The 12,428-nt window shown below is 36.8% G+C and overlaps 1 protein-coding gene across 2 annotated transcripts in view; it reads right to left on the bottom strand.

Moving 5' to 3' along the window:
- SLC44A5 (solute carrier family 44 member 5) overlaps positions 1-12,428 on the bottom strand; it is a 403,850-nt gene that overhangs the window by 2,921 nt on the left and 388,501 nt on the right. For both annotated transcript variants that reach the window (XM_059137458.1, XM_059137460.1), the window contains exons 19-24: positions 10,762-10,865; positions 9,636-9,709; positions 8,953-9,023; positions 8,744-8,832; positions 7,135-7,219; positions 196-332 (exon numbers count right to left, since the gene is read on the bottom strand). In XM_059137458.1, the coding sequence (XP_058993441.1) occupies positions 226-332; positions 7,135-7,219; positions 8,744-8,832; positions 8,953-9,023; positions 9,636-9,709; positions 10,762-10,865 (530 nt within the window). In that variant the 3' untranslated portion in view covers positions 196-225. The remainder of the gene's footprint in view (positions 1-195; positions 333-7,134; positions 7,220-8,743; positions 8,833-8,952; positions 9,024-9,635; positions 9,710-10,761; positions 10,866-12,428) is intronic.

Below are 12,428 nucleotides of genomic sequence, written 5' to 3' on the forward strand. Positions count from 1 at the left end.
GATCTTAGTATAAAAATGTACCATGTTGTTAACAATTCCCTTGCGACTTCTGATGGCTTCACATATTACAGTATAAGCTTTGGTATTAAACATGCAAATAAAAGCCAACAAGGTGGTGAATACAGTGTCCCAAATACAAAGCACTTATGAAACGAGTGTTGTGCAGACACAGCAGATGAAGATTAGGTTACACACCGCGCTGCAGGATGACCACAGTTTGCACTTCTAATGCTTCTTAGTTTGCATATTTGGCTCGTTCAAAATCTTCAGCAGAGACTGACTCATGTAATAGGGCCTTTCAGGAGAACCATCGTTTCTTTCTATATCTTCCACTAGGAGGAAGAATGGCACAGAGTAAATATCAAAGCAAAACTGTAAGAGAAGTAACATCGCCATCTGCTGCACACTTGCTTTACAGCAGTTCAAAACATTCTCTTTTTAAAAATAGCATAGTTTGGTATCATCATTATAAACATACCTATGAGAAAACAAGCAGCCCTTGTTATCATGTTAGTAAAATACCATCTAATTCTGTGTATGAAGTCATAGTCTGCCAATAATGCATGCCTCTCAGGGGCATGTTTGAGGAAATAACTTCTACCTTCTTTCGGATGGCAAACTAACCAAAAATAACAAAAACAAAAAGCCTCATCCGGAATTTCTAAATTCACCTTCAAATTCCTGAAAAGTAATATGTACTCAATTTACTTTCTAAATTATTGTGTTTGTTCAAAATTTCTTTTGTTTTGCCATCAACAGTTTGGGTAGCACAGTTTTAAAGATTTGTAAAGTTTTAATGTATTTCAAAGCCTTAAACTGCAAGTTTTGAAAAATATTGTTTTGCAGTTAATTACTTTAATTGCTTTATAAGATAATAGCTTCTAATTTCTTCCCTCAAAAATAATGCTCATTTTTATTCTCTTCTACACAAAGAAGTAACTAATGAGGAAAACTCTTTCTAACTAGAACTAGGTCCATAATATAGTTAAAACTTCTTCCTTTAAGTAGTAAAGAAATTTAAAAATATTGAGCTAAATGACATTTATTTTCTTATGATTTTGTACCCATGGGTTATATCCTTAAATTATAACCAGCTATAGAATGTGCCTCCATATAATTCAGTGAACTCTCTTACTCTAGTGAACTTTTTGGTCTGATCAGCAGATATAATATTAAACATGTAACACATGGGCCCCACCTAGTCCAAGAATCTAAAAGACAGAAGTAGTTATGATTATTCAAAGTCTCCAAATTAATCTTTGTCTTAATTTTCTAACTCCTGAAACAGTCAAGAATATAATACAGGCCGTCTACGGCCATACCACCCTGAACGCGCCCGATCTCGTCTGATACAGGCAACTAGTTTCTTGCGTGTTGATTTGTATTTTATTCAAGTGATTTTCCAATTTTTATGTGTATCAGAATCAACTAGAGAACTTTATAATAATTCACAAGCTACCCCTTGCCCAAACACAACATATCAGAATCTGTTAGGGAAGGGGCACAGATGTCTATTAGAAGTTCTCAGAATGATTCTGCTGCCTACCAAAAAGAATTAGAATTGTGTTGTTTCATCATTATGTATCATTCAACTACTCCTGAAGAGGATATATTCTCTATCATTTTTCAACACTTAAGAGAGAGGTAACTGGGACACCTGGGTAGCTCAGATGGTTAAGCCTCCTACTCTTGATTATGGCCCAGGTCATAATCTCAGGGTCATGAGGTCCAGCACTGGGCTCTCCACTGGATGTGGATTGTGTTTAAGATTCTCTCCCTCTCCTCTTTCTGCTGCTCGTGTGTACACACATGTACTTGCACTCTCTCTCTCTCGCTCTCAAAAAAAAAAAAAAAAGAAAGAAAGAAAGAAAGAAAGAGAAAGAAAGAAAAGAAAAAGAAAAAAGAAAACAAAGAAAGAGAAAAAGAAAAAAGAGAAGTTGGGGCGCCTGGATGGCTCAGTGGGTTAAAGCTGCTGCCTTCGGCTCAGGTCATGATCCCAGAGTCCTGGGATTGAGCCCCACATCAGGCTCTCTGCTCAGCAGGGAGCCTGCTTCCTCCTCTCTCTCTGCCTGCCTCTCTGCCTACTTGTGAACTCTGCCTGTCAAATAAATAAATAAAATCTTAAAAATTTTTTTTTAAAAATTTAAAAAAAAGAAAAAAGAGAAGTAACTATTTACTAGATCTTGGTTGAGACTTCTGTGTTGTTGGATAACAATAACCGTCCAGAAAGACAGATTATTACGCTTCTCTGAATTTATGCTTCAAGGAGAATGAGAGTGAAGGCCCTTTGCCACTAGGTGAAGCCAAGTGACACTTCTGACTCTAATAATCTCAAGAAAATAAGCCAAGAACAAGATGGTGGCCATTATAAAGACCTATTTAGAAAATCTTCCATATTCATTGACTTCTTGCTATTAAGCTATCAGAATCAGTCTAAATCTATGTTCCCATACTTCAGGATCATTAAGTAAGTTGGTTTTTAATTTGTGACATTAATTTGTCACATAAATTAAATTAATTTGTGACACGATGATACATTTCTGACTCTTCTTAAATACATGGATCATAGTTAGATCACATTTCGACCACAATCTTAGATAAACATATTTCTTTCTATCAATACATAAATAATCCCTATACACAAGCTTAGTGTAAATGCCCAAGGATACTACTTGATTTAGTGTTCCTTTGGGGTAACTGTTAGCCAAATCATACACGTGTGCACACAGGAGTAGATGGGCAAAGTACTTGAGTGTCTGATTCATGTTCTGCTCCACTCTGCAAAAGACTAAGGTATGGCTGCCAGCAACCAGCTTGTTGCTGTGACCAGCAAGGATGGAGTATAAAAATAACTTTCCTACTAAAACTCTCAAGGGAGAGATTTCCTAATGCACAGTACACCCCTATAAAGGTACGAGAAAAGGTAACAGTGGAGTGCTAGTAGTATATTCCCTTAGGATAAAATCTGTAGTGTCTTAATCATCTTTTCTCTTTCCTCACATAAGTTGAGCTACAACTAAACCTTTTGTAGAATGAAGTAAAAAAAAAAATCTCTTTCATCTAGAAAAACAGATATGCTTGTGAAAGACAGAATCACTCTTCTGAAACAAATCCATTCCAATTTTCTGTATGGTGGGAATAGGAAAATAGGAACTGGTCTCCATCTGGGTTAGAGACAAAAGGTATAAGTTATGTACCTATTTCAGTTTTGTTCAGAATATATTCATGGTGGCTAGATGTTCATATTATTGGAAATGATATCCCAAAACCCAGATTCAACTTTACTATGAATATAATTTCACTAAAACAAAGTGGGCTATGAGGTTCCCCAGTAATTTTTACCTAGCAGAGTTCTCTATGGAACTTGTATAACATTAACATCTCTGTTTCAAATGGTCTTGAATCACACACTGAAATATACTTCCTAGGAAAACATTTATACAAGTTTAATCACAGTCGAGAAAGCTGTCCACTAGCTGGAGCAGCTATAACCATAGCACCATATTTACAAATTTAGTACCATATGCTGGTTAGCTATATCATCTCTTTATGGCTAATTGACTATACATTTATAGTGCTTTCAAAAAATTGCCTGAATACCCTTTACAAATATACATTTATAAAAAGAAAGGCGAGCAAAGTGCTTCAGTGGGAAACAGCACTCTGAGTTATAAAAGTCTCATTTAAAACACTTTTGGCTATAGGCTTTAAAAATGTTTGACATTTACACCTTGCTTTTCAGCTGGGACCACAGTCAATAAAGTAGCCTAGTTCACAGAGGCTACTGTCATCAAATGCTTGTCACCTCAGGTGGTACCACGTTCTGGCTTTTCAGGAATAAGCTCAGAAATTTCACATTACTCAAAAGCATCATTTTCAAGTTACAAATGATCTAATTTACAAAAGTTCTATTTAAAAAATGAATGTCACTGTTTGGAGCTTTTCTACTCTTTCTGCTTCTGGGGAACTAGTTGCATCTTGTTCAGAGTTCCGTGCAGGGTAGGGGCTATGTAGTAGGGTTTTTCTCTGGATCCATCATTTCTTTCCAGATCTTCACCTGTATATGCAGCAGCCAAAGCAGGCAAAAGCAGCAAGCGGCAGCAGAATTAAATGTATTTTTTATGAATTGGAGAATCAAACAAGGAAAAATCAGAGAAATTAGTGTTAGAAAGTCAAATATAAGACAATTAGTACTGTTAAATTGCTGGACCAAGTAAGAAACTTCAATCTCTTCCAGGAAGAACTAAAACTTCCTAAATCCCACCAATGCCCAAAGAGGTTTATTTTATAGTTTAAAGGTTTATATTTATATAGTTTAAAGGTTAATAAGATCCTTCATGTGCTTTCAACAGAATCATCTCTAAATCTGTGACTGTTCATTTCAGAAAGGTAAAATGCCACGTCTTCTGAGAGGAAGCTGAATAAAAAGTCTGTGATAAACGTAGAATAGTAATTGAATTTCAGTCCAAAGTCACTTTTAATGAAAGTCCATACCTGATATAGATGAAGAAACGGAGACCCACGTATTGAAATGATTCTCCTGACGTCAAAAGCTCTGGAGCAGTCAGAATGAGGTGAGGACCCAGCCTCTTGAACAACTAGTTCGGTTCTGGTTCTACTTAACTATAAGTCATCCTGTCTTAAATCTCCTCAGAATTGCATTAGAAAATTATTGGCAGTGTTTTCTGACTTCACATAACACATGAATTTACCTTCCTGCTTTGCCTAGGCTAATAATAAAATGACGGAGTGTTCACTGAGCACATACCTATCGGGTGATTCAGGGAAAGCCCCAAAATGATGCTGAAGTGTAAGAAGTTGGCACAGAATAAGCTTCCTAAAGATAGAATTCGCAGTAGATAATATCTATCAATAAGTATACAAGTACAACTTAACTCTATGTTTTCACTAAGTGTATTAAAGATTTTGTTATTCATAGCCATTATTTTGACAAAGGATAAGAAATATTATGTAAAAACATACAAGATAATCATAGATTTATGGAATAATTCTAAATTGTTTTTCATCCTTTTGGGGGAATGGTTGGATTACTGATTTAGATTTTTTACATTGGACCTCACAGTGACCTTTCTCAGACAAAATGGAAAGCTGAGGAGTGAATATGATGGACACATTTTTGTTCTTTCTTCCTTAACCATATTTCTATATCATATATAGTATATCTATATTGTTATTACCCTTGAAGCATTATTAGGAAGCTTGGTATGAATCACATTAATAATCATCAATAACATTACTTTTTTCTCAAACTGGGATCAAAATTCTCATTGCCTGGTAATATTAAAAAGATGCCATGTTTCTATAAACACAGTGTTTGCAAATGGTTTGCATTTTTAAAAATACCAGCTATCTGGCAGCCAAGAGAATAAGTATAAAAAGAGATTATAAAAGATTATATAAAAAATTATAAAGATTATATGGGTACAGTTATACACAATCAGAATTTGGCTTATAGCACCATTTAAGAAGAATGTTTTCCAAAGTAAGATGTTGCGATCGTAAAGGTTAGGGAGGAGGAGAAATAGAATTTGGTATCCCTTGTTCTTTATTCTCAAAGACAAGAGTCTCCAGAAGGAAACTGTTCATGTTCAACACACAAGATTGAGTAAAGCTGAAATTACACCTGATTTTCAGAAGCTGGCAATTATTAACATAAAAAGTTGGGAAACAGTTCTTACCACTCAAATTTAATATCCTTGTCAAATTTAAAATCCGTAAGATTTTTCCAAAGCTTCCAAAGATTGGGAGCTAGTGGCTTCTGTGCATTCCCTGAGATACATTTTCAGAGACATTTTCAGTTATAAGAAGGGGGAAGATCCTAAAGGGATCTCCCACTGTTGCTATCATTAGTATCTGAGATGAAAAAAGAGATCTTTGAAATTTAAGACCTCTGTCTCAGGCACTACAATTCTGTGCTCTTCCTCCATCTCCAACCTGAGCTGATGTTTGTTCATGTGGCATTTTGTAGATGGCGTCTCCTAATAAACCGCTGACAGTAGCATTAGAATGTGGCATTTTGTAGATGGCTTCTCCTAATAAACCGCTGACAGTGGCATTAGAAGATGATTAAACATGTCTGTTTCGTCCATAGCCAGAGAGAACTAACTAGTATGTCTAGTTTTCTTGATTTCTGAATTGTCCAGCTACTGAAAATAATTTTTAAATATTAAGGAAAAAAAAAAGGCAAACCACTTTCTAGGAAGTTTGGTTTTTTCCCCCTTGAATATGTCTCCTTATTAGTAGTATCTCCTCCCCTGACCCCTGTGTAAAGTTGGTGTCGTGAGTGATGCCAAAAAATAAACTATTAATTTTACACAAGTGGATCACTCAGTAATGACCTGTCATAGAATGTTTTCTCTGCTTCTCTTAAGAACAAGGTGCCAGAGAAATAATCTCTACAGGGCATAGCTGGAGGGCTTAACAATTTGTTCTTTCACCTGCTGAACCTCCTTTCTCTAGGCTGAAGGTAAGGGCCAGGTCAAGTTCCTAGGGCATCAGGTTCTCCAAGGCTTTTAAGATGAGATACTAATAGAAAACCTATCCATTATGAGCTACAAATGCCACATAGAGGCACAGAAATAAGTCAGTGATGAAAGCTCGCAAGAAGTATTTTAACTCTAAGCATCAGAATGATCGAGCTGTTTCCCAGACATTCCCCTCAGTGAATATAGTGTGAATTGGCTCTATGTGTCTCTGAAACCATTGCCAGCTTGGCTTTATCAGAATTATAAAAGCTCTCCTCAAAGTGTTCCTCTACTCTGGTCTCAAAGCCCAGTTATGTCCTCAGTTCTGTTAATGATACGATTCTGTTGTGATTTATCATTAAAACTTGAAAATACTAAGAAACGAAAAAAACAGTTTCATGCTAACACCATGCAGTGGAGCCTGAGGTTCATTTCAGTAGCGGACTCTCCTGTGCTTTGCCAACTTCATTCTCTCAGCTGTTAAGGTTTAAAGAGCATCTACTAAACAGAGTCTCTTTCCAAATAAACAATATTTGGTAGTTGCAGCCAAACCATAGCAAATCCACAAGCCAGCTAAGTACATGGGTCTTAACCTTCTTATCTTTCAGTTACTCTCCAAAGGGAGAAAACACATATACTGAAAACTTACAGAAGCAGATGAAAATTGTATCAATACACATTGCATAGACGCTGAAGAATCCATGGGCAACTAGGTAAGATCCAATAATGACAGTCTGCAAATGAGTAAAGAACAAAATGAAGACGTCATTAACTTGTCCAGAAGCACAATAATTCAGCTTTAAATGAAAGTCAGGATGAGAAACTTTGAAGTACCCTATGTAGAAAAGATTTCAACATAGAGACCCAAAAAAATCCAATAACAATTTTGGGTACTTTGCACTGGGATTTAAATATATTATATTACCTGTTAATTTTCTTACCACTATCCCCAATGCCTACAAAAATATCCCAGATTTAGGATCCTGTACACTGAGGCAGGAAAGCATGCGAGTTAAGAGCACACACTGCCTAGGGGTTGAATCACTTGCCAGGCACTCACTCAACAAGTTACTTAACCTCACTGTGCCTCCTGCCTCCTATAAAAAATTACTGGTGAGGGGCGCCTGGGTGGCTCAGTGGGTTAAGCCTCTGCCTTCGGCTCGGGTCATGATCCCAGGGTTCTGGGATCAAGCCCCACATCGGGCTCTCTGCTCAGCAGGGAGCCTGCTTCTCTCTCTTTCTCTCTCTCTGCCTGCCTCTCTGCCTACTTGTTATCTCTCTCTGTCAAGTAAATGGATAAAATCTTTGAAAAAAAAAATTACTGGTGGGCGAGGGGAGAATGTGATAATAACAGTATTCATGGCATATGGATTGAGCAAATGAGTTAATTGCTATAGATGCTGCCAGGCTCCCATCAGGTCCTCTCCAACTGCTGCATCTCTCCTCCAGTTGTTAGGAATGTAGCCTGCAGAAGACTGAGAGGCTTCCCTCACTAGGAATTGCCCTTATTGCCAGGAACTGCCTCTCCCAAGGTTACACCCCCATCCAGGGGGCAATCCCTGGCCAACCACCACATACAGAGGCCTACTTCTTCCTTCAGAAGAATTCCCATCAATATGTCTGAGGCCCCCACTCTAACTGCAGCTTTTTCCTTTGCCCATGCCTGCCCTCCTCACTTCCTTGTTACCAGGGTATCTCAGGAAAACACTTCCTAATTCTGCATGCAATCCTGTCTCAGAGGTTGTTTCTAAGCAATCCAATCTGAAACAGAATAAGGCTTGGCACAAAATAGGACCAATAATGTTAACTATTATTATTTTTCTTGTTCCCCCCCTTTTCTTTTTTTGCCATCTCTGATAAATCAGAGTCAATATTACACAGTGGTTATGAATGAATTGTGTCCTCTCAAAATGCATATGTTGAACCTAATCCCTAATATGAGGATATCTAGAGGTGAGGTTTGGGGAGGTAAGTAGGTCATGAGGGTGGAGCCCTCATGAATGGGATTAGTGCCATTAAAAGATAGGAGAGATGATGAGATCTCTCTCCACCATGTTAGGATATAGTGAGACGGCGGGGGAGGGGGGTGTCTCTTTGCAAACCAAGAAGAGAGCTCTCACCAGGAACTGACTCTGTGGGCACCTTAATCTTGGACTTCTCAGCCTTCAGAGCCGTGAGGAATAAATTCTTGCTTAAGCCTTCCAATCTATGATATTTTTATTATAGACGCTTGAACTGACTAAGACACCAGATCTTACCAGCAAAGGTACCCAGTAGTAATTTAAAGATGTCGGTCCTTCTATCATCGTTGGCAATCTGTGTGTGAAGAGTAAAAAGGCCAGCACACCTACATTGGGCAGGCAGAACATGCATATTATGTATTTGCAAAGAAACATAGTTTTTTATAGCAAAGAAGTTTTTCCAAGTACTTTTTAGACTTACTACTATATTTATTATTATCACTTACCTATACATCCAGCAACTAGAATTTTCCCCAGGATTAGAACAAAGTCTGTAACTTTATCCATAACTGCAACTCTGAGAATCAGAAAAAAAAAAAAAAAGAAAGTATAATTTTGTGTTTAAATTACATTTGTCACTTGAAATTTATGAGAGTAAATAATTCATGAGCTCGTTTTGATATGTGTTCGCTGGAAATTTTATTTGGCCTTTGTTAAATGCAAGAAATGAAGGTAGACCTCCCAAATGAAGTTCTGATTTATTTTTGATGAAGTAAACAGAAGATGGCATTGTAGGGCTATCTGGCATAATTAGATATGTCAGCCTCTGTTTCAAAGCCCAAGTAAGACACCCTGAATTTTGAGAAGGTTTCATTTTTTCCCTGCTTTTGCTCACTCTGTCAATTTGAGGAGAAGGAAATGGTCAGAGACATGATGTTTGTGTGGAGACTTTCTTGAGCAGAAGGGATAATAAAAATCAATAAAATGCCAGTGAGTGTGAAGATGTAGATGGATGATAGAAGCAACATTCTAAGATACAAAAGAAATAGTGTGAGAGAGATTTAAATCTATCCAATTGAAAGATAATATTCATGTCTAATAAGATCACCATCAATTTAAATCACATGTGAAGTATTTGATGCTCAAGGTTCACCAAATTTTTTTTTGCAAATTCAACCTGATTACTTACTTTAAAACATTTCTCATCAGCAGATTGAAAGCATCTCTTGCTGACCTGCAGAAGTTTTTGCCATATATTGCAATCTGAGGAAAACAGTTGTTATTATTCTGGAGTCAGTAACATGCCCTAACAAGACCAACAGACAATCCAATGACAGGAAAATGAATTAATTCTCTTATCACCCAGCCTGCTACTGTCATTCCTCTTTCTAGCCTTTGGGTACATGTGAGACCAGAGAACTGTACATCCTCAACTCTGCACAGCTGTTAGGGGCGTTTACAATAAGGTGTGCTTCAGATACTATATGCCTGTTAACTCCATGGGAATTCACACAGAAGTAGATCTTTTTCTTCTAATCCCAGGATATGGTTTCTGTCTTTGAAGTGTCTGGGCTAGGTAGGGTCTGTTGTGAATAGGAAAAATGTTGCAGCATTTACTTTAAAGATTATTCTCAGGAAAACAACACCTTTCGATACATTGATTTATTGATTAAAAGGCTCAATACAGTATTCTTACTGGAGGTAAATCAATGGCTATTTAAATCTTCAGGACTATTTGAATCACCCCTGCAGATTCTGTGTCATGGTGATAATCAGCAAGTATCATAAGGTTGTAGTTACTAAATTCTAGAAGAATTGTTTTTGGAACCCCTGTTTTTAAAAATCTCCATATTCCCCACAGGAAAGAAGTAACACTTTAGTTAGGCCTTATCGATTCCCACACACTTCAACATAAGATTTACAAGAAGAAATAGACCATTCCCTAGAAATACGTAAGTCCCAGAATTAGAAAGACTTTTCTTTTTTCTCAGAGTGGAATACAGACTAACCTCTCCTTCCACTAAACAATGTCAAAGACACACAAAATCTTTTCAATCTAGCATATTTAAAAATTTCTAAGGTAAATAATATTTTCCCTCTTTAAAAAGATATTAACAGTAATAATGAAGTACAGTTTAGATGTTATCTCAACTAGGAAAGCATAGCTCTGAATCATACATGGGAATCACAAATCCTTGTATCAACATGGTGATAAATTCAACTGCATGAGGTAAAAAGTGTTAGAGATGGAAATGTGCAAATGGGGTTTGGGTTTGCAAAGAAGAAATCAGTAAATAAAAAAATAATCTACTTACCATAACATAGGCATTTCTGTTAAAAAACTTTACCATTCTTTCCAAACACCAGAAACAGCATTTTAGGCAGCACTGTAGAAATTTACAAACGTTGTTCTGGGCCTCTATGAAAATGAAATATTCAAATCTATTAATGATTTGTAACTAGACTTTATGATCAAAAAATAAAAATTTTAAAAATAGGCTTTTTAGGGGCGCCTGGGTGGCTCAGTGGGTTGAGCCTCTGCCTTCAGCTCAGGTCATGATCCCAGAGTCCTGGGATCGAGCCCCGCATCAGGCTCTCTGCTCAGCAGGGAGCCTTCTTCCTCCTCTCTCTCTGCCTGCCTCTCTGCCTACTTGTGATTTCTGTCTGTCAAGTAAATAAATAAAATCTTTTCAAAAAATAGGCTTTTTTTTTTTTTTTTTTTTTTTTAAATTTTTGGTAAAATATACAGTTACCGTTTTAACTATTTTAAGTGTACTATTCAATTATGTACAATATTGTACAAGTCAATTCAATTCAATCCATTAAGTGCATTTACAGTGTTGCACAATCATCATCACTATCCATTTCTAGAACTTACCATCTCAAATAGAAACTCTGTACCTCTTAAACAATAGCTTCTCATTCTCCTCTTCCCTAAGCCCCTGATAACTTCTATTGCAGTTTGTATGAATTTGCTTCTTCTGGACACCTCATATAAGTGGAATGATATAATATTTATTCTTTTGTGTCTTATTTCACTTAACAAGGTTTTCAAGGTTCATCATTTCATTCTGTTTTAAAGCTGAACAACATTCCATTGCATGTATATATCACATTTTGCTTATCCTTTATCTGTTCATGGAAATTTGGGTTGTTTCTACCTTTTAGCTACAGAGAATAATGCTAACATGAATACTTGTATGCAAGTATTTGAGTCCCTGTTTTCAATTCTTTTGAGTATATATCTATGGTAGTGAAATTGCTGGATTATATGGCAATCCTACTTTTAACTTTCTGAAGAATCATCGTAATGTTCTCCATAATGGCTATACCATTTTACATTTCTAGCAACAATACACAAAAGTTCCCAGCTTATCCTCATCCTACAAATACTTGTTATTTTACATTTTTTTAAAATAGTAGCCATTCCAATGGATGTGAAGTGGTAACCTTATTATGATTTTGATTTGCATTTCCTTAATGAATTATACGGAGCATCTTTCCATGTGCTTATTCGCCATTTGTATATCTTCTTTGGAGCAATGTATATGCCATTCCTTTGTAGAAGGGACCAAGGTGGTGACATAGGAGGCCCCTGAACTTCCCTCCTTCCACAGATGCACATAAAGTATAGCTACTCACAGAACAATTTCCGTGGCAAAAAAACCCTGGAAACTAGCTGATTGACTCCTACCACATCAGGCAACTAAAAAAAATAACCACAGTGAAATGGGTAGGGAAGATGAGACAAACATATTGTAAACCCATTTCTGGCACAGAACCATACTATAAGGAAGATACCCCCAACTCTCAGCCTCTTCCTGAGAAGAAAAGCATTTGGACAGGACATAAAGGATTCCAACTTTTAAGGTTCTCACCCAAGGGACAGGTGCCCCAAATTCCTAGCTCTGAAAGCCAGTAGAGTTTATAAGCACAAGTCCCACAGCACCACAGAAAACAAAGCTAGTTCTTTACATGCTAG

Source organism: Mustela lutreola, chromosome 10, assembly GCF_030435805.1.
Source record: "Mustela lutreola isolate mMusLut2 chromosome 10, mMusLut2.pri, whole genome shotgun sequence".
Taxonomy (NCBI): domain Eukaryota; kingdom Metazoa; phylum Chordata; class Mammalia; order Carnivora; family Mustelidae; genus Mustela; species Mustela lutreola.